Genomic DNA, 22,593 nt, shown 5'->3' with positions numbered 1-22,593 from the left:
GCAGAGCTGTCTTTGAACCTTCTTGTCTCAGCTTCCCAAATGCTGGGATTACAAACGTGCACCACCACACCTGGCTTTTATTCTTTATTTTGCAAAGGGCCTCATTAGGTAGTAGCTGAGGCTGTCCGTGTCTCAGCCTCCCAAATGCTGGGATTACAAGCGTGTGCCATCACCCCTGGCTCCCAGCCCTATTTTTTATTCTTTATTTTGAAACAGGGTCACACTAAATTGTGGAGGGCCTAAGTAGCTGAGGCGGGCCGCAAACCCTGATTCTCCTGTCTCAGCCTCCCAAGTAGTGGGATTGTGAGCATGCATCACCACACACCCGCAGCTATTTTATTTCCTTTCTTTATTTAGTGGTACTGGGGGTGGAACTTAGGTGCTTTCCTGCGTCCGGGCTATACTCCCAGACCTACTTTATACTTTATTTGGAAACAGGGTTTCCCTAAATTGCTGAGAGCCTCACTACATAGCCAAGGCTGGCTTTGAATTTGTGCGATCCTCCTGTTTTAGCCTCCTAAGCGCTGGGATTACAAGCGTGCACCACCATGCCTGGCTTTATCCTCAACCTTAAAAAAATAAAAACAAAACTTTTTCCTTTTGAGAATAGTTCTGGCTAAGTTGCCTGAAAAAGTTAAAAAATGGTCAAGTGAACTTGAATATTTGTGTAACCTATATACTGTAAAGCTTAATTCAAGGCACATGCTAAAAAGAATAACACTCCGGGCGTGGTGGCGCACGCTTGTAATCCCAGCATTCGGGAGGCTGAGACTGGAGGATCGCGGTTCTCAGACAGCTTCAGCTACTCAGTGAGGCCCTTTGCAACTCAGTGAGACCCGGTTTCAAAGTAAAGAATAAAATACAGGGCAGGGGCTGTAGCTCAGAGGTCGAACGCCCCTGGGTTCCATCCCCAGACTCGCAATAAATAAACAAATAAAAAGAATAACACCCATGTACCAGAGTTCAGATACAACTAACTTCATGCAATACTGGTTCAAATAAAGGGAGCTGGGCGTGGGCGTGCAATACTCGTACTTGGAGTATTTGGGAGGCTGAGACAGGAGGATGGCAAGTTTGAAGCCAGCCCGAGCAATTTAGCGAGATTCTCTGCAACCCAGTGAGATCCTGTTTCAAAACAAAAAAATGAAAAAACAAAATGGTCTGGCCGGGCGTGGTGGCGCAGGCTTGTAATCCCCGCGCTTGGGAGGCAGAGACAGGAGGATCGCGCTGGCTTAGGAGACCCTGTTTCCAAATATAAAATGTAAAAATAGGTCTGGGAGTGTAGCCCAGAGGTAGAAGGGCTTCCAGGAACCCCAGTACCACCAAAAAAAAAAAAAAAAAAAAGGTCTGAGGGCATAGCTCTTTAGTAGATGCCTCGGGGTTCCATCCCCAGTGGCTTCCTCTTCCCCAAATCGCAATCAGCAACAAAAACATGGAAACTGTTCAAAAGCTCCACGACTTCTGTCTTCCTCTTCAAGGTGAATCAAGGTGAATACGTACTCCTAGCAGTACCCAGCGTCTAGGCGCCCACGCTGGCGCTCGCTACTGTGCCCACCCTCGCCTCGGTTCACAGGTGCACGCACAGGCCCTGGAGCGCCTTCCAGAAAAGCATGGGGCTCCGCGGTGAGGATGCTCGCGAGCATCAGAATCACCTGAGCCCAGGGCGCAAAGGACAGCCGGACGCCCCGCCCCTCAACTCGCCCCGCCCCAGAGGCCCGCCCCGCACGCCGCCTCCAGGAGGCCCCGCCCCTCGCTCGCGTTGCGCAGCCCCGCCTCCCAGGAGGTCCCGCCCACACGCTCCTCCTCCCAGGAGGCTCCTCTCCCCCACACTTCCAGCATCCTTGGGGTCCCCACCGCTCGCGCCGCGGAGCGCAGCCCCGCCTCCGGATAGGCCCCGCCTCCAGGAAGCCCCGCCCACGAGCGCCGAGGGGCGGGGCGGGGCGCGGCCGGCCTGGGTCCGCCGCAGAGCCGGTGTCAGGACTTGCTGAGAGGGCGGGGCCGGGTAGCTCGGCCGGCGAACCGCGAGAGGCGCCGTAAACTGACGTCACCCGACCGCGCCCCTCACAAGCCCCGCCCCGCGCCGCCGGCCGCGGACCACAGCCCCCAGCAGGCCGCGCGGCGTTGGGCATGCGCAGAGGCGCGGGACGAGGCGCCTTGACAACGCGGGGCGGCGCGGAGCTGGGCGCGAGTGAGCCGCGGCCCCTGCCACCGCCCTCGCCGTCGCTCTCGCCATCGCCCTCGCCGTCGCTCTCGTCGCTCCCGCCTCGTCTCCTCGGGCGGCCCTGGGCTCGCCGTGGTCCTCGCCCGCCTGGTCTCTGCCGAGGGACAGATGCTGTTTCCCCCGCGGGGCGCCCGGTCTGGAGCTCGCGGTGCTGCTGGCTCGTCTCTGCACGGGAGCGGACCGAGTTGGAGCCGGAGGGGAGGCGTAGTGAAGGGCCGCTTTTCTCCGCACCCGCCCTCATCGGTGTCTGCGCCCCATCCCTGGGACCCTCCTCCAGGCGTTCTCAGGAGTCTGCGGATAGAGGGTAGGCAGGGAGGAGAGGCGCAAACACTGGACCCGACACCAGGTGAGAAATAGGTTTGGCACTGAACTTCGGGTGCGCGATTACCTTTTCTATATTTAGTTTGGTGGACAAGATTCACCCCCTGATGGCATGTAACGATTGGTTTCTTAGGAAGGATGATTGCATTCAAATAAACATTGAGAGCGTGAGATCCTGTGAAACATCTTTTGAGAAAGGGCGATTTTTAAGGATTCGCTCGAAGAAGTCACGTGTTCCGCGAGCGCCGTCGTCCTGTGACAGACATTTCAACAGGTCTTGTGAGCAAAGCATCAGGGCAGTTCTCAGCAGCTGACCGAAGTGAAATGCATGCACTAATACCTCCTAATACTTCTTGCAGTAGGATTACTGTTTCTCCTTCTCTCTTTACTTTGCAGACCTCAGCAATTTACATTACTAATCTGATTTTATCAGCACCTCCCCTTAAAGATCTGCAGCTGGCTTCCAGTTTCCTGAGGAATTCACAATTTTTTCTGAGATCTATTTTTTTACTTTAAGTATAAAATCACATTTTACACATACATCTTACATGTGCACAAACATAACTTGGAAATGAAGGGAAAAGTCTGGGTCTTAACTAAAGTCTGTCAGCATTCGGAGAGAGAAAGGTTATGTAAAGGGAATGATTGGTGAGATTTCTTTTTTCTTTTCTTTCTTTTTTTTTTTTTTTTTTTTGGTCCTGGGGATTGAATACAGGGACATTCTACCTCTGAGCTACACCCCAACGCTATTTTTATTTTTTATTTTGAAAAAGGGTCTCCCTAGGCTGATGAGACTCTCACTACTCGAACTTGAGATCCTTCTGTCTCAGCTTCCCAAGTACTGGGATTGCAGGTGTGTGCCATCACACCTGGCTCGAGATTCCTTTTTCTGTAAATAGACTTGACGTTTGTTTAGAAGAATTCAAATAAGAGGCTAGTCGGGTGTGATGGTGCACACTTGTAATCTCAGTACTTGGGAGGCGGAGACAGGAGCATAACAGGTTTGGGGAGAGCCTTAGCAAATCACGAGACTCATCAACCTAGTGAGACCCTGTTTCAAAATAAAAATAAAATAGGGCTAGGGATGTGGCTTGAAGGTAGAATGCTCCTGGGTTCAATCCCTGGCACCACACCCACACAAAGCGGTATAATTGCTGTGCTTAAATCACAGATTATGTGTATGTTTATGGTACAGTTTTTTCTTTTATGATGCTGGGATTGAACCTAGGGCTTTATGCATGCTAGGCAACTGCTCCTTCACTGAGCTACACCTCAGTCCTATAGAATTTGTGTGTGTGTGTGTGTGTGTGTGTGTGTGTGTGTGTGTGTCTCTCTATTTTTTTTTGCGGGTCTGGGGATGGAACCCAGGGGCATTCGACCTCCGAGCTACACCCCCTGCCCTATTTTTTTTTATTCTTTATTTTGAAACCGGATCTCACTGAGTTGCAGAGGGCCTCACTTAGTAGCTGAGGTTGCCTGCGAACCGCGATCCTCCGGTCTCAGCCTCCCAAATGCTGCGATTACAAGCGTGCGCCACCATGCCCGGCTCCAGTCCCCCTTTTTTTGTGGTACTGGGGATGGAACCCAGGAGCATTCTACCTCTGAGCTACACCCACATCTCTATTTTTATTCTTATTTTGAAACAAGGTCTCACTAAGTTGCAGAAGGCCTTGCTAAGTAACTGAGGCTGTCCGAAACTGTGATCCTCCTGTCTCAGCCTTCCAAGTACTGGGGTTACAAGTGTGCCCCACCGCACCCGGTACTCTAGCCCTTTTTACTTTTTATTTTTGTGTGGTATTGGGGCTTGAATCCAGGGGGCATTCTACTGCCGAACTAAACCTCTAGCCCTATTTTTTTATTTTTTGTTTTGAAAAAGGGTCTCACTAAGTTGCAGAGGGCCTCACTGGGTAGCGGGGGCTGGCCACAAACCCATGACACTCCTTTCTCAGCCTCCCAGGTACTGGAATTAGGAGGGTATGTCACCATCCCGGCTTCCTTTGTTCTTTACAACAGATTCTAACAGATGATACTAATCCAACTGAAAGGAAGTTAGGTGTTTTTATAGACTTATGTGCTAAATAGTGTTGGTGGATTTTTTTATTTTTTTTTTGGTGGTACTGGGGATGGAACCCTTCTCTGGGCTACACTCCCAGACCTATTTTTTTATATTTTATTTGGAAACAGGGTCTCTTAAGCCAGCGAGGCTGGCTTCGAACCTGCGGATCCTCCTGTCTCTGCCTCCCAAGCGCGGGGATTACAAGCGTGCGCCACCACGCCCGGCTAGTGCTGGTAGATTTTAAATCTTCATTGTTCAAAGATTCTTTTTGTTACTTTGTACAGTTTTTTCTAAAATGTTTCGGAAGATAGGATTAGCTCAACAGAAATAGCTAATATCTCAGACCAATTTATCAATGGTATAGCGAGTACTGATTAATGTTTCCACCCATTTGAATTTGTACCAGATAGAAGAAACTGAAGTTAGTACAGAAAGGTTAATCTTAATGGTATTCAAGTTTAATATGTTATGCCTTGTGAGATAATTAATTCATAGTGTGAAGTAGATTTTTATTATAAATGAATGCTTTCTTTTTAGAGTGAAAGAAAATGTCTTTATTTAAAGCCCGTGATTGGTGGTCTACTGTACTGGGAGAAAAAGAAGAATTTGATCAAGGCTGTTTATGTCTGGCTGATGTTGATAACAGTGGAAGTGGACAAGGTAAGCAACTTCTGGCCATTTTTTTCTTTTTATTTACAGTGCTGGGTATTGAACCCAGAGCCTCATACATGCTAGGTAAGTGCTCTACCACTGATTTATATTGCAGCCCCTATGATTGTACATCTTAGATGGAAGCTTTAAAGGTAGCAAATAAAGACAACTTGCTTTTAATTTTTTTGGTTTATTTTCTTTTATTCATAGTACTGGGGATTAAACCCAGGGACTTATGCATGCTAGGCAAATGCTCTACCACTGAGCTAACATTCCTCTTCTACTTGCCTTTAAACACAAGTGAGGTGTCATGGTGGCACATAATTTTAATTCTAGTACTTCGGAGGCAGAGACAGGAGGATTGCAGGCTCATGGCCAGCCTCAGCTACTTAGGCCCTCTGTAACTTAGTGAGATGCTGTGTTAAAGAATAAAAAAATAGCACTGAGGATATAGCTCAGAGGTAGAATGCCCCTGGGTTCAATCCCCAGTTCTGAAAAAAAGAAAGAAAGAAGGAAAGAAGGAAAGAAAGAAAGAAACCACACCAAAAACCCACCCCCAAAAACATAGGGCTGGGATGTATCTCAGAGGTAGAATATCCCTGGATTTAATTCCAAGTACTGGCAAAAGAAAAAAAAAAGTCATAGTCATGACTTAATTTTTTTGGATTTTAAAAAATTTATTCAATACACCTCTTAAAAAACTTAAGTTTAACCCGGGGGTGGTGGCACACACTTGTAATCCCAGCATTTGGGAGGCTGGGACTGGAAGATCGTGGTTCACCAACAGCCTCAGCTACTTAACAAGGCCCTTTGCAACTCAGTGAGACCCTGTTTTAAAATTAAAAAGACTGGCCCCTGGGTGGGTGGGTAGGCGCTGGCGGGACACCCCTAGGTGACCCCCCTCTTTACCCGGAAGGACCCTGGGCCCCCGACCCTGGGCGGGTGGGCAGGTGCAGGCGGGGCGCCCCTAGGCGACCCCCCTCTCTACCCAGAAGGACCCCGGGCCCCTGACTCTGGGCGGGTAGGCAGGCGCTGGCGGGGCGCCCCTAGGCGACCTCCCTCTCCACCCAGAAGGACCCCGTGGTCCGGGGCCCCTGGGCCCCCGACCCTGGGCGGGTTAGCAGGCGCTGGTGGAGCTCCCCTAGGCGACCCCCCTCTCCACCCGGAAGGACCCTGTAAAAAAGGAAAAGAAAAAGAAAAAGAAAATATCGGAGAGGGGTCAAGGAGGTGGCAGATGCCAGGATACTGGAGATGCAGACAAAACTCATCCAAATGAACTGGAATTATTGGAAAAATTCCCCGCTAAGGAGGAGTGCTTCTTCTCTACATTGTTAAGAATCTTGGACATCACCTATAAGGAGAGAGACTTTAGCGTAGACCAAGGAGAAAGGCGGTGCTGAAAGTGGTCTCCGTGTTGGCGGTGGAGAATTGTATTCAGGAGAAGCAGAAATCGGAGCCTACCAACCTTATTTATTTATTTATTTATTTATTTTGAGAAATTACACCAAAGGTTGAATGCTACCATCGCGCATGCTTAGGAAGATTGGACAAGATTCAGAGTGAAAAGAGAGCTTGGGAAAGATTTGAAATGGTGGAGGCAGTGGCAATGGCAGTGGCCAGTACTCAGGGGAGGCAGAGATCTGATACATTACACCTGGAACTTTTGAAGTAATGACCCCAGAGGCAGAATGCTACCACCACCACGCAACCTCGAGAACATGGGACAGATAGTTGGGCGAAGAGGGTGCTCGGATTAGAGCCTGCCAAGAGGTGAGGCCGGCGACGGACACAGAAAAGCTGGGAGGCTGTTACTGAGGCCTCCGAGGCTGGGATCAGAGCCTGCCAAGGGATTAGGCCGGTGCTGGGGCCAGCGAGGCCGGGACCGAAGCCTGCCGCGAGGCAAGGCCAGTGCTGGAACCTCCGAGGCCGGGATCGGAGCCTGCTGAGGGGTTAGGCTGGTGCTGGGGCCAACGGCCGGCATCGGACCCTTCCGTGAGGCAAGGCCGTTATTGAGGCCTCCGAGGCCAGTATCAGAGCCTGCTGAGGGGTTAGGCCGGTCCTGGGGCCACTGGCCGGCATCGGAGCCTTCTGTGAGACAAAGCCGCTATTGAGGCCTCTGAGGCCGGGATCGGAGCCTGCCGAGGGGTTAGGCCGGTGCTAGGGCCAGCGAGGCTGGGATCGGAGCCTGCCGAGGGGTTAGGCCGGTGCTGGGGCCAACGGCCGGCATCGGAGCCTTCCGTGAGGCAAGGCCATTATTGAGGCCTCCAAGGCTGGAATCAGAGCCTGCCGAGGGGTTAGGCCAGTGCTGGGGCCAGCGAGGCCGGGATCGGAGCCTGCTGAGGGGTTAGGCTGGTGCCAGGGCCAACAAGGCCGGGATCGGAGCCTGCTGAGGGGTCAGGCCAGTGCCGGGGCCAGCGTGGCCGGGATCGGAGCCTGCCATGAGGCAAGGCTGGTACTGGGGCCTCCGAGGTCGGGATTGGAGCCAGCTGAGGGGTTAGGCCAGTGTCGGGGCCAGCGAGGCCAGAACCGGGGCCTCCCATGAGGCAAGGCTGCTGCTTGAGCCAGTGAGGTCTGGATCAGTCCACCGGGTAGCCAGGCCACAACTGGAGCCGTCAAGAGTGGGATCGGTATTTAACGTGTCATGCACAGAGAAATATCGCAGAAAATTAAAACCAGATGCTTCCCCTAATCAGCAATAACTAGGAGGAAAGGGGCAACAGGAAGTGGTCGAGCTATAGAAAGGGCCCTATAGTGAAGCAATTAAGGTGACCAATCAGAGGGTATGGAATAGGGGAGGATGGAGCCTCTTTAAAAAGCAGGAGGTACATAAACAAATGTATCAAAGTTAATCACCAAAGAAGCATGGGATCGAGGGAGGGGGAGGGAATGGGATGGGGGCTAGATGAGGGCTAATTGGATGATGTGTGCTTGTATATCCTCTCAAGTCTTATATTCCAATGTGATGTATGATTACAATGCACCAATAAAAATAAATTAAAAAAATATTGGATAAATTGCTATAAAACTAGTTGTAAACCATTAAGCCAAGCATGGGAAGGAGGGATGGGGGGGAACGGGGTGGGGATCGGGTAGGGGCTAACTGGGCGATGTGTGTATGTATGTCTACAAAAGTATTTTCTTTATACCATTATTGTATGAATACAGTGCACCAATAAAAAAAATTTAAAAAAAAGTAAAAAAAAAAAATTAAAAAGACTAAAAAACAGGGCTAGGGGAATAGCTTGGAGGTAGAATGCCCTTGAGTTTTATCCCCAGTACCGCAAAACTAAAACAAAAAAAGCTTAGGTTGAAATATTTTTTAAATGACTGATGCAAACAACTTCACAAATACAAATACAAAGTTTTTAATAATATCACTAAATAACATGGTATATAAATGTATATTGAGCCAGGGTGGTGGCACACACTTGTAATTTGGGAGGCTAAGATGGAGGATCACAGTTGTGGACAGCCTCAGCTACTTAGTGAGGTCCTTTTAAACTCAGTGATACCCTGTTTCAAATTAAATAAAAAATAGGGCTGGGGGGTGGAGCTTGGAGGTAGAATACCCCTGGGTTTCATTCCCAGTCCTGCAAAAAAGTATATTGAGTAACATTTACATATTGGCCATTAATAGCAAGCATACTGTTAACAAAAGAGAAAGAAAGAAAAAAAAAAACTATGAAGAAACTTTACCTGTTCATGTCAGAATCCCAAGGCAAGGAGGCACACCTAGGGCTGAAGACCAACTGACCCTCACTCGGGAGGTCACAGCCCCAGCAGCAGGACTCACTGCGGCAATAGTTCCCAGACGTGGAACTTTAGCTTCATCAGCATCACTGGGGCTCATCAAAATGGATTTCTGGGCCCCACCCCAGTTTCTGGTACCATACTTTGACCGGTGAGTCTTTGGAGCTGTCTCTGGGAAGACATCCACTCCAGTGCTAAGGCCTGCTCTCTGATCTGGCTTACTTGAACTTAGGCAATTGTCTTAGGTATTTATTTTTTAATTTTTTATTTGTGGTTCTGGGAGTGGAACCCAGGGGCATATGCCTCTGAGTTACACCCGCAGCCCTGTTCTTTATTCTTTTCTTTTTTTTTTTTTATGGTACTGAGGATAGAATCCAGGTGCTTTCTTCCCCTGGGCTACACTCCCATACCTATTTTATATTTTATTTGGAAACAGGGTCACATGAAGCTGCTGAGAGCCTCACTAAGTAGCTGAGGCTGGCTTCGAATCTGTGCGATCTTCCTGTCTTAGCCTCCCAAGTACGGGGATTACAGGCGTGCACCAACACGGCCAGCTTTGTTTTTTTTCTTTATTTTGAAACAGGGTCTCACTAAGTTATGGAGGGCCTAAGTTGCTGAGGCTGGCTGCGAACCTGTGATCCTGTCTCAGCCTCCCAAGTACTGGGATTACAAGTGTGTGCCACCATGTCCGGCTGGCCTGCTGTTTGAAAAGGCAGTGTAGAAAAAGTGGTTTGAAAGAGACATGTGTGAAGAAAAGCAAAAGAATGGCAGCCTCCTGCCATCCGTTGTCAAGATTTTAGTACTGTTCTGAAAACCCGGAGGCCCACACTCACTTCAATTCACTTTTCCCAAGTTCCTGATGTTCACCACAACAGAGAACACACAGCCAGAGCTTTGCTCTGCAGGGAGGCCTCAGGCCAGGGACACCCCAACCCCAGTGCTGTCCTCTGCCACCCCATTGTTCCAAGAGCTTAGCATCCTTCTTCCATGCAAGTGCAGGTCTCTGCCACCCTCAAGAATCACGAGTGAGGCTGGGCGTGGTGGTGCACACTTGTCATCCCAGCATTTGGGAGGCTGAGACAGGAGGATCCGGTCTGCAGAAAGCCTCATCTACTACTTAGTGAGGATCTTTGCACTCAGTGAGACCCTGTTTAAAAAAAAAAAAAATAGGGCTGGGAGTTTAGCCCATAGGTAGGTAGAATACCCCTGGGTTCCATCCCCAGTACCACCCAAAAAAAAAAAAAAAGAAAAAAAAAAATATATATATGATTAAAAAAAGTAGAGCTGGGGGTGGAGTTTGGAGGTAGAATGCCCCTGGGTTCCATTGCCAGTACTGGAAAAAAAAATTATCTCTGGCCTCCAGAGTTTGACAATAGCAATGTTTTTTGGGCTTCTAGAATTAGTAGTAACTCTAAGCCAATATTTAGTATTCTTGCAAGGCTTGGGTATTTCTCTTTCCAGAGTATACCTGGGCAAAGACTGCCTGTTCTGTAAGGCAGGATCTAAGGAAGACTCCTCTCAGACGGTTGTGATGTGAGAGCAGTGACTGCACATAGGCTTATCATGGTGATTGGGATGCTGAGTCGTAGTTTGATTGATGTGTCAGAATGGGCAAGAATCCAGGACTGTCTGATACGGTGACTCGAGGTGGTCCTCCTTTTCACTGACCTGAAGTGCTTATGGCTGTAAACTAAAAAAGAAAAAATCCTTAATGAACGTGATAAGCACGTTGTAATGCTTCATTACAATTGCACGTTATCATTATAAAGGCCTCAGTGCCTTTTTATTTAATGCCTTCCTGTTCACTTAGTTCCTGGAGAATCCTGTCTTAATTAACCATAGCTCATTACTGAGATCTGGTTATTATAGTCCTGCTGACTGTTTTAAAAATTATACCTGCAGGTCAGGTGCTGTGGTGCATGCTCGTTTTCCCAGCATTTGGAAGGCTGAGGCTGGAGGATCATGGTTCGTGGCCAGCCTCAGTTATACTTAGTGAAGCCCTTTGCAGCTCAGTGAAACCCTATTTCAAAATAAAGAATAAAAAGTAGGATTAGGGGTGTAGCTCAGAGGTAAATTCCATTGGGTTCCATCCTCAGTACTGAAAAAAAGAATAAAAAAGGGATACCTGCAAGTTTTGCTTCTGGGAGTTAGTTTGTTACCATGTGGACTTGGCCATCCTGACCTCCTTTTATTTCTCTCCTTTTTTTTTTTTTTTTTGGTGATACTGGGGATTGAACCCAGGACTATTCTACCTACAGCCTACATCCCAGCCCTATTTTTTATTTTATTTTATTTTGAAAGGTCTTGTGAGATTGATAAAAGACTCACTGTGTACTAAGGCTGTCTTTGAACCTGCCCTCCTCTTGTCTCAGCCTCCCAATTACTAGGGTTAAAGGTGTATGCCACCATGCCAGGCCCTGCCCTCTTTTTTTTTTTTTTGTGGTACTGGGAATGGAACCAGGGGCATTCTACCTCCAACCTATACCTGCAGCCCTATTTTTTTTTTTTTTTTAAAACAGGGTCTCACTAAGTTGCAGAGGGCCTCACTAAGTAACTGAGGCTGTCTGGTGTCAGCCTCCTGAATGCTGGGATTACTAGCATGCGCCACCACGCCCTGCTTATTTCTGTGTTTTACAAATATAGAAATACATAAGAATAGCTGGACGTGGTGGCGCACGCTTGTGATTCCTGCGCTGGGAGGCAGAGACAGGAGGATCGTGCAGGTTCGAAGCTAGCCATGCTGGCTTAAGAGACCCTGTCTCCAAATAAAAAGGTATAAGAAAATAGGTCTGGGAGTGTAGCCTGGAAGTAGAAGGGTTTCCAGGAACCCCAGTACTACCATCAAAAAAAAAAAAAAAAAAAAAAAAAGAAATACATAAGAATAAAAATTAGGGCAGGGAGTATAACTCAGAGGTAGAATGCTCCTGGGTTCCATCCCCAGACCTGCACGCACGCACGTGTGCGTAGCGTACATACACACACACACACACACACACACACACACACAATCTAGCATTATGGAGCCTGGTGTGGTGGCACACACTTGTAATCCCAGCATTTGTGAGGCTGAAACAGGAGGATCGTAGTTTGTGGACAGCATCTACTATTTTTTATTCTTTATTTTGAAACAGTGTCTCACTAGGTTGTGGAAAGCCTCCCTAAGTAGCCGAGGTTGTCTGTGAATCACCATACTCCAGTCTGAGCCTCCTAAATGCTGAGATTACAAGTGGGCGCCACCACACCCAGCTTGAAAAAGCCATTTTATATACAGTTAAGCATTCCTCCTTCCTATTCAGTTGGCTTATGGCAGGAGCTGTCTAGTCCACTAGGGTATTACTTTTTGCCGATGCAGGCCTCAAATCTGTGATGCTACAATTTCACCTGTAATGGGCACAGGATCCCCAGTGGGTAGAGGCCTTAACTTGATTAGTTGTTATGTTGCTCTGCACAACCGCAGCCAGAATGTGAATTACTGTGTTGTGTCCCAGCTGAGCTCAAGAACCAATTCCAAACATCCCTGTGGGTTGGATGCCTGTTGTTTATTCTCTGGTATCCATTTCTATAATAATTCACTCCCTTACAAGTAACAGGAAACCTAAACAGATAAGTTTAAAAAGGAGCTTGGCATGAGAACAAGATAGCTTTCCCAGTTCCGGCAGAGTTAACCTGGCCAAGTGTTGGGGGTAGAAATGAATCTTGTGAACCTCCGGGGGACTTTATCAGATCGTCTAGCATGATCCCTAGGACTTATATATCCCATTCAGGTTTAGGTTTCCATAAAAGTACCTCTTCTGTAGGATCATTATGAAGGTTTTTTTTGGGGGATATTTGGAGTTGGATCCAGTAGTACTCTATGCCACTGGGCTGTACCCCCAGCTCTTTTAATTAATTAATTTTTTTTCGTGGTACGGGGGTTCCTGGAAACCCTTCTACCTCCGGGCTATACTCCCAGATCTGTTTTTTATATTTTTATTTGGAAACAGGGTCTCTTAAGCCAGTAAGGCTGGCTTTGAACCTGCGCGATCCTCCTGTCTCCGCCTCCCAAGCGTGGGGATTACAAGCATGTACCACCACGCCCTGCCTCTTTTAATTTTTTTAATAGAAATTTTTTTTTTTTTTTTTGTGGTACTGGGGTTTGAACCCAGAGACATTCTACCTCGAGGCTACATCTCCAGCCCTGTTTGATATTTACTTATTTATTTGTTTATTTTTTGTGGGTTTGTGGATGGAACCCAGGGGCATTTGACCTCCGAGCTACACCTGCTGCCCTATTTTTTATTCTTTTTATTTTGAAACTGGGTCTCACTGAGTTGCAGAGGGCCTCACTAAGTAGCTGAGGCTGTCCGCGAACCGAGATCCTCCAGTCTCAGCCTCCCGAATGCTGGGATTACAAGCATGTGCCACCACGCCTGGCTTCTGTTTTATTTTTATTCTTTTTTTTATTGTGTGTGCATGTGGTGAGGGTGGAACCCAGGGGTTTTCTACCTTTGGGCTACACTCCCAGACCTATTTTATATTTTATTTGGAAACAGGGTCTCACTAAGTTGCTCAGAGCCTCACTAAGTAGCTGAGGCTGGCTTCGAACCTGTGCGATCCTCCTGTCTCAGCTTCCCAAGCGCTGGGATTACAAGCATGTGCCACCTTTCCCGGCCTGTTTTATTTTTATTCTGAAACAGGGTATCGCTAGCCTCTTGTTATTTGCAGAGGCTGTCCTTGAACCTGTGATCTTTCTGCCAGCCTCCCAAGTACTGGGATTACAGGCGTGCACTGCCACACCCAGCTCTTTTTTTTTTTTTTTTTTTTTTTTTTTGTGGTACTGGTGTTCCTGGAAACCTTTCTACCTTTGGGGTACACTTCCAGACCTATTTTTATACTTTTTTATTTGGAAACAGGGTCTCTTAAGCCAGTGTGGCTGGCTTTGAACCTGCAGGATCCATCTGTCTCTGCCTCCGAAGTGTGGGGGTTTACAAGCGTTCATCAGGCCTGGCCACACCTGGGTTTTTATTTTAGATTTTGAGACAGGGTCTCTTGGCTGGCTGGGACTTTTGATCCTCCTGCCTCTGCCTCTTACGTAGCCGAGATTACTGGTATGTGCCAGCTTGCCCACCCGATATGAGGATTTAATGAGTAAATATGTGTAAACTACTGAGTCCTTTGCTTAGCACATGGTAAGCTCTCAAGATATGAATGTGTAGAACTTCTACTTTTAAGTAGGTAGAAATAAGCATCCTAGGACTTCTGTCACAAAGTACTACAAATCGTATGTCTTACAACAATAGAAACGCATTCTCTGACAGTTGTAGAGGCTACGCCAAGCTGTTGGCAGGGTCATGCGAACGCTGAAGCTTCTAGGATCCTTCCTTGCGGCTTCTAGTTTCTGGTGGTCCTAGACACTCCTTGGCTTCTGGCTATATCACCTCAGTCTCTGCTACTGTTATCACATGGATACCCCTGTGTGTCTCTGCGCTAACATGGCACTCTTCTTCCCATATCTCTGTTTTATCTTCCTAAAGGACACTACCTGAGCCAGGTGTCCTGGTGCACGCCTGTGATCCCAGGACTGAGTGACTGAGACAGGAGGAATGAAGGTTCAAGGCCAGCCTCTGTAACTCAGTGAGATACTCTGTTTCTAAACAAAAACTGAAAAGGTCTGGAGGTTTAGCTGGGTTGTGCTGTTCCCCTTGTTCAGTGCCCAGGACCAAAACAACAACAACAAAAATAGTATTGGAGATTGAACTCAGGGCTTTGCTCATGGTAGGCAAGTGTTCTGCCACTGAAAAAATTTTATTTTGAAGCTGGGTGTGGGGTTGCATGCTTGTAATCCCAGGATTTGGGAGGCTGAGACAGGAGGATTGCAGGTTTGAAGGCAGCCTCAGCAAGTAGCGACACTCTCATCAATTCACCAAGACCCTTTTTCAAAATAACAATAAAATAGGACTGGAGGTAGAATGCCCTGGGTTCAATCCCCAGTGCCACACACACAGATACAGATACTGTGTATATGTATATGTATATATATTTTGATACGGGATCTTTCTAAATTGCTTAGGCTGGCCTCAAAATAATCCCGCTGCCTTAACCTCTGCCGAAGCTGGGATTATAGGCGTGTGCCACTGTGCCAGGCAGAATCTTTTTTCTCTTTTATTTGTGGTATTGGGGATTGAACCCAGGGGCATTCTACCTCCGAGCTACACCCTTATCCCTATTTTTTATTCTTTATTTTGAAACAAGGTCTCACTGAGTTGCTGAGGGCCTCACTAAGTAGCTGAGGCTGGCTGTGAACCTGTGATCCTCCTCTCTCAGCCTCCCAAGTACTGGGATTACAAGTGTGGGCCACCACATCCGGCTACAATCCTTTCTTTTTTTTTTTTTTTCTTCTTTTTGGTGGTACTGGGGTGGAACCCAGGGGCTTTTCTACCTCTGGGCTATACTCCCAGACCTATTTTATATTTTATTTGGAAACAGGGCCTCATGAAGATGCTGAGAGCCTCACTGAGTAGCTGAGGCTGGCTTCGAACATGTGCGATCCTCCTGCCTCAGCCTCCCAAGCGCGGGGATTACAAGCGTGCGCCACCATGCCCGGCTTTCTTTTTTATTTTGAAGTAGCATCTGGCTAAGTTGCTGAGTGGGCCGCAAGCCTGTGATTGTCCTGTCTCATCCTCCCAAGTACCGGGATTACAGGTATGCACCGGCACATATGACTAGCTATGTTACTAAAATAAGTTCGCTTTTATTACATCTTCTCTTGGCAGGATGACTTTTGTATTTTGAAGCAAGCCTGGATGCTTTTAATATTTAAATTTTTCTTTTACATCTTAGTTAATTCCCAAAGATATTTGCTAATGTTAATTTGTTCATGCCTTTATTTTAAATCTCTCTACAGATAAAATAATCGTGGGTAGCTTTATGGGATACCTGAGAATCTTTGACCCCCATCATGTAAAGACGGGAGACGGCACTCAGGCCGAAGATTTGCTTCTGGAGGTGCATCTGAGGGACCCAGTCCTTCAGGTGGAAGTCGGGAAGTTTGTTTCGTAAGTGAAGCTGCTAATTCTGTTTGATCTCATTTAGATAGTGTGTCAGTCCCTTACTGTATCACACGTGCGTAGTCTTCAAAGATGACTATGCTTGAACATTTATATTCTGGTTACTACCATGTCGGTGTTCCTGTGGAGAAATCTGTATATTTAAGATGGAATTAGGGCCTTTTCATAGGAGCACACTTGAGTTATCTGGCCTGTTAAAGGCATAAAGGAAAAGAGATAAAGCTTTTAAAAATAACTAAATAAAGACATAGAAAGTGAGCTGGACGCTGAACATGGTGGTGCACATCTGTAATCCCAGTATTTGGGAGGCTGAGATAGGAGGATCACAGGTTTGCGGACAGCCTCAGCAACCTAGCGAGACTCTGTTTCAAAACAAAAAATAAAGCTGGGCGTGGTGGCGCACGCTTGTAATCCCCGGGCTTGGGAGGCGGAGACAGGAGGATGGCGCAGGTTCGAAGCCAGCCATGCTGGCTTAAGAGACACTGTTTCCAAATAAAAAGTATAAAATTGGTCTGGGAGTGTAGCCCTGAGGTAGAAGGGTTTCCAGGAACCCCAGTACTGCCAAAAAATAAAAAATAAAAAATAAAAAAGGACTGGGGTGTAGCTCGGAGACAGAATGCCTCTGGGTTCAAACCCCAGTAACAGGCATGGGTATATACACACCACACACACACACACACACACACACACACACACACACACACACACCATAGAAAATATTTACTTACTGAAAGGACAGATTGTTTAAGATGACCATTACTTTTTGCCTTATAACTTTGAAGTAATTATTATTTTTTTGTGGTATTGAAGATTGAACCCAGGGACATTTTACCTCCAAGCTACATCCCCAGCCCTATTTGTATTTTTTTTTGTTTTATTTTCATATAGAATTTGTGGCACAGATACACGAATTTTCTTGAAATTAAGCCTGCATTTCTTTTTCTTTTGGTGCTAAGGACTGAATGTCTGGAGGCCAGCAGGGAGTACTGACTTAGTGAGACCGGTTTCAAAATAAAGAATAAAAAATAGGGCAGGGGGTGTAGCTCGGAAGTCGAATGCCCCTGGGTTCCATTCCCAGACCTGCAAAAAACAAACAAACAAACAAACAAACAAACAAACAAAAAACAAAAACAAAATAGGGCTAAGGTGTAGCTGAGAAATGGAATATTCTTGGGTTCAATCCTTAGTACCAAAAAAAAAAGTACTCTGAGGCTAGGTGTGGTGTTACATGCCTATAGTCCCAGCTACTTGGGAGGCTGAGGCAGGAAGATCGCAAGTTTGAGGACAGCTTCAGCAACTTAGCAAAGACCCTGTGTCAAAATAAAAAATAAAAGCCGTGTGTGGTGGCACATGCTTGTAATCCCAATACTTGGAGGTTGAGATGTGAGGCCAGCCTCAGCTACTTATGAGGCCCTCTGCAACTTACTGAGACTCTGTTTCAAAATAAATAATAAAAATAGGTCTGGGGTGTAGCTAGGAGGTAGGGTGCCTCTGGGTTCAATCTCCAGCACCAAAAAAACAAAATAAAAATATAAAAGAATAAAGAAGGGGGCTGGAATGTAGCTCAGTGGTGGTGTGCCCCTGGGTTCAATCCCCAGTACCCTCCCCCCCAAAAAAGAAGAAAAGACGAAAAACAGCATTGTGAAAAGTTATCATTTATGCAGTTGGTTTACCTCATCTGGTTTTTTTTTTTTTTTTTTTGCAGTACTGAGGATTGAACTTAGAGGCATTCTCCCTCCGAGCTGCACTCCCAGCCCTATTCTTTTCATTCTTTATTTTGAAACAGGGTCTTGCTAAGTTGTGGAGGGCCTCACCTTAAGGAGGTGAGGCTGGCCATGAATCTGCGATCCTCCTTAACCTTGATTTTCGAGTGCCTTTTTACCCTCTAGAGTGGTTAGTGCTCTGAGCTCAAGATTTTGGCATGTATTGACTCCAGGAGTTGTTTTATTCAGAGTTTTGACTCCTGTTTGAAAACCAGACAAGTATTGGTAATCATTATCCCTCTTCTAGTGCTGTTGCATGGGTCGGGGGCTTGTAGTATGCACACACAGTATGCCAGGGCACAGCACGGAGACCTTTATTCATTGTGACAGGCTGGAGCAGGAACCTTTTGTGACTTACATGGTTGGTAGATATCCACTGCATCTAAAGTAGATGATGATAGCCGGGCGTGGTGGCGCATGCTTGTAATCCCCGCGCTTGGGAGGCTGAGACAGGAGGATCTCACAGGTTCAAAGCCAGCCTCAGCTACTTAGTGAGGCTCTCAGCAACTTAGTGAGACCCTGTTTCCAAATAAAATATAAAATAGGTCTGGGAGTATAGCCCGGAGGTAGAAAGCCTTTGGGTTCCACCCCCAGTACCATAAAAAAAAAATAATAAAATAAAATAAAGTAGATGATGATTTGGTGCCCATTGTGAACTAGCACATATTAGACATGGTGGACTTTTTCTTCTTCCTCCTCCTCCTCCTCCTCTCCTATTATTATTATTATTATTATTATTATTATTATTAATTATTATTATTATTATTATTTTGGTACTGGGGATTGAACTCAGAGGCATTCTACCTCTGAGCCACACCCCAACCCTTTTTATTTCTATCTTTTGAAACAGGGTCTCTCTAGGTTACTGAGAGTCTCACTAAGTTATTGAGGCTGTCCTCGAACCTGTGATCCTCCTGTTTTAGCCTCCCAAGTACTGGGATTCCAGATATCTGCCACCATGCCTGGCTTGATGTGGTGGATTTATAAAGTGAGAGATAAGAGGATTCTTACCCTTTTTTCTTCTTCTTTTGCAGTATAGGGGATTGAACCTAGGGGTGCTACTGAGCTCCACCTGCAGCCCCTCTTATTTTTTTTGGGATGGGGTCTCCTTGCTGTGTTTGCAGGATAGCCTCATCTTTGCAATCTTCCTGAGTAGCAGAGGTTACAGGAGTGGGCCACCATGCCCAGTAGATTCTCGCCTTTAAGAAGCGTTTTTACCTAATTGGATGATGTGTGCTTGTATACCCTCACAAGTCATGTATTCTATTGTGATGATTGACTACAATGCACTAATAAAAGAAATAAATAAAACCACAATTCCTCCTTCCCCCAAAAAAGCATTTTTACCTTTCCACTAAAAAACAAAAGAAAGTGAAGTGTGATCAATATTCATTCTGTGTGGTAGTCCTTATGTGCAGTTTTCATTTGTGGGGGTATATTAGGGATTGAATTTACAAGTTATACCTCTGGCCCTTTTTATTTTGAAAATGGGTCTTATTAAGTTGCTGAAGCTGGCCTTGAAATATCAATCTTCCTGTCTTGGCCTCCCAAGTACTGGAATTACAGGCATGTGAGTAAACAAAACAGGTAACACTAAACCGAGAAATAAGTGTAATAAGAAAAATAGGGCAGGATGCCGGGCGTGGTGGCGCACGCTTGTAATCCCAGCATTCGGGAGGCTGAGACCAGAGGATCGCGCTTCGCGGACAGCCTCAGTTACTTAGTGAGGCCCTCTGCAACTTAGTGAGACCCGATTTCAAAATAAAGAATAAAAAATAGGGCAGGGGGTGTAGCCTGGAGGTTGAATGCCCCTGGGTTCCATCCCCAGACCTGCAAAAAAAAAAAAAAAAAAAAGTGTAATAATAATTTAACTGTCCCACAGGCTCAAATACTCTGCTTTCCCATGCTCAGGTGCCTTGAACCTATAATCCCAGGTATTCAGGAGGCTGAGGCAGGAGGACTGAAAGTTCAAGGCCTTTGTGGGCAACAGAGAAAGAGCCCAGCCAGGCATGGTGGCACATGCTTGTAATCCCAGCATTTGGAAGGCTGAGACAGGAGGATTGCAGGTGCCCAGCCAGCCTCAGCTACTTAGTGAGGTCCTCTGCAACTTAGTGAGACCCTGTTTCAAAAAACAGAATAAAAAATAGGGCTGGGGGTGCAGCTCAGGTAGAATGCCCCTGCATTCAATCTCCAGTACTGCAAAAAAATAAAAATAAAGCCAGGCATGGCATACACTTGTCATCCTAGTACTTGAGAGGCTGAGACAGGAGGATTACCACTCAAGGCCAGCCTCAGCTACTTAGTGAGGTCCTCTATAATTTAGTGAGACCCTATTTCAAAATAAAGAATAAAAAATAGGGCTGGGGGTATAGCTTGGAGGTTGAATGCCCATGGGTTCTGCAATAAAACACAAAATAGACAAGAGAGAGAGAGAGAAGAAAGAGCCCGTCTCAGCCGGACCTGGTGGCACTTAACTGTAATGCCGGTACTTGGGAGGCTAAGACAAGAGGATCACAGGTTGGAGGACAGCTTGGCAAGTGACACTCTCATCAACCTAGCAAGACACTGTTTCAATATTAAAAAAATAGGTCTGGGGGTGTAGTTCAGAGATAGAATTCCTCTGAGTCCAATCCCTAGGACTAAAGAAAAGAGAAGGAAAGGGCCAAAAGAAAAAGAAAAGAAAAGAAATAAAGAGTGAAAAAAAAGCGAAGAGGTTTGGCAGGCACACTGGTAACTGCCTATAATTCCAGTATTGCTAAGACAGGAAAATCAGGGGTTTGAGTCCAATCTCAGTAATTTAGCAAGACTCAGCAATTTAGGGAGACCTTGTTTGAAAATAAATAGGAAGGGCTGAGAGTGGCCAGATGTGGTGGTGCAGGCTTGTAATCCCAGCATTTGTGAGGTGGAGACGGTGGGGGGATCCCAGTTTTCAGACAGTCTCAGCTACTTAGCGAGACCCTTCACAAATCAGTGAGACCCCATTTCAAAAAACACAAAGACTGAAAAATAGGACTTGGGGTGTAGCTTGGAGGTGCAATAGTGCCATCCCCAGGATCACAAAAAGGGGGGGCTGAGAGTGTAGCTCAGAGGTAGAATGCCACTGGGCTAAATACTCCAGTAAAAAAAAAAAGAAAAAACAATGGAAAAACCCCAAAACAACAACAACAATAAAACTCTGCCTCAGGGATCTGTCTTCAGATTGAAACCAACTGGAGCCTCTAGAAAGTCAGATCTCAGGCACCTTCAGGAGTACTTTGCACAGAAAAGAGCTTTAAGTTCTGGTCCTGGCTCACTGACTAATTCACCTATGACTGTGAGTAAGTCACCTAATCTCCTTGAGCCTATTTCCTTTCTGGAAAATAAGAGGTTTCAATTAAATCAAATAAAATCACATAAAAGGACCTTGAAAAGAATAAAGTATCACAAGATGCTAATCACTATTGGCAAATGACATATATCACTTCCAGATCTGAAAACGTTATTGAAAGTACTGAAACCATTTCAGTGTAGACCAAATCGCAAACAGAAATAAAGTGCCAATATTGCCAGTACGCTTCCCAGGCCCATGTCAAGTGGCTTCCAGAGATAGCAGCATGGCACAGGCTAGAAACCCTAAACTCATTCTCTTCAGACTCATGGATGTGAGTGAGTAGAGGGTGTAAATGGCTGCGATTTACTGGAAACAGGAGCCAGACCAAAGGGGGTGGCTACTACTTGGTTCTGGGCTTGTGGCCAGATCCCCACCCACATTTTACACAAAAAGCCAGAGAGCAGAGTTTAATGAAACCTGGTTCTTAAGTATTAGCAGCTCTTTTAAATTGAAAACACTGCAGGACAACGTGTGCAAGCACACATCCAGGGTATAGTCCCCCTTACACATTGTTCTAACCTACCAGGACCAGAATTAAAGTCTGAAGTGTGCGTGGTAGCACACACACTTGTAATCCCAGTACTTGGGAGGCGGAGACAGGAGGATCTCTGGTTTGCAGCCAGACTCTGCTACTTAGTGAGACTCTCCACAACTTGGTGAGACCCTGTTTCAAAATAAAGAATAAAAGCTGGGTGTGGTGATATATGCTTGTAATCTCAGTACTTGGGAGGCTGAGACAAGAGGATCACGCAGATTTGAAGCCAGCCTCAGCTACTGAGTGAGGCTCTCAGCAAATTAGTGAGACCCTGATTCCAAATAAAGTATAAAATTGGTCTAGGAGTGTAGCCCAGAGGTAGAAAGCCCCTGGGTTCCATCCTTAGTAACACACACACACACACACACACACACACACACACACACACACACGAATAAGAAACAGGGCTAGGAGGTGTAGCTCAGAGGGAGGTAGAACACACAAGGTTCCATTCCTCCGCCAAAAAACAGTCTGAAGACCTGGACTGGAGTTCAGACTCTACCTTGCTATATGTGTGATCATTTAATTTTACAGAATGCATGTCTTTTACAAATTAAAAACAACAGAGCGCCGGGCTTGTGGCGCATGCTTGTAATCTCAGTATTCGGGAGTCTGAGACAGGAGGATCGCAGGCTGTGGCCAGTCTCAGCTACTTAGTGAGGCCCTCTACAACTTAGTGAGACCCTGTTTCAAAATAAAGAATAAGAAATAGGATTGGGGGTGTAGTTCAGAGGTAGAATGCCCGTGGGTTCCATCCCCAGACCCACAAAAAAAAAAATCTGCAAAACACTGGTATAATAGATATTATTACTCATTATTCACTCTACTACCAAAAATGCAAATACATACAACTATCATATAAGTGATGGAGCCTCAGATT

The 22,593-nt window shown here is 46.4% G+C and overlaps 1 protein-coding gene across 1 annotated transcript in view; it reads left to right on the top strand.

Annotated features, from left to right (window-relative positions):
* Positions 1 to 5,146: 5,146 nt before the first annotated feature.
* The window catches only part of BBS9 (Bardet-Biedl syndrome 9), a gene marked incomplete at both ends in the record, with an annotated part of 451,378 nt that continues 433,931 nt past the window's right edge, over positions 5,147 to 22,593 (top strand). The window contains 2 exons of the mRNA XM_080701824.1: positions 5,147 to 5,258; positions 15,883 to 16,033. Of these exons, the coding sequence (XP_080557950.1) occupies positions 5,147 to 5,258; positions 15,883 to 16,033 (263 nt within the window). The remainder of the gene's footprint in view (positions 5,259 to 15,882; positions 16,034 to 22,593) is intronic.

This window comes from Muscardinus avellanarius, assembly GCF_963383645.1.
Source record: "Muscardinus avellanarius genome assembly, chromosome: 9".
In the NCBI taxonomy this organism is placed as follows: domain Eukaryota; kingdom Metazoa; phylum Chordata; class Mammalia; order Rodentia; family Gliridae; genus Muscardinus; species Muscardinus avellanarius.
Note: the sequence above shows the minus strand (reverse complement) of the source record. Positions and strands in the feature narration are given on the sequence as shown.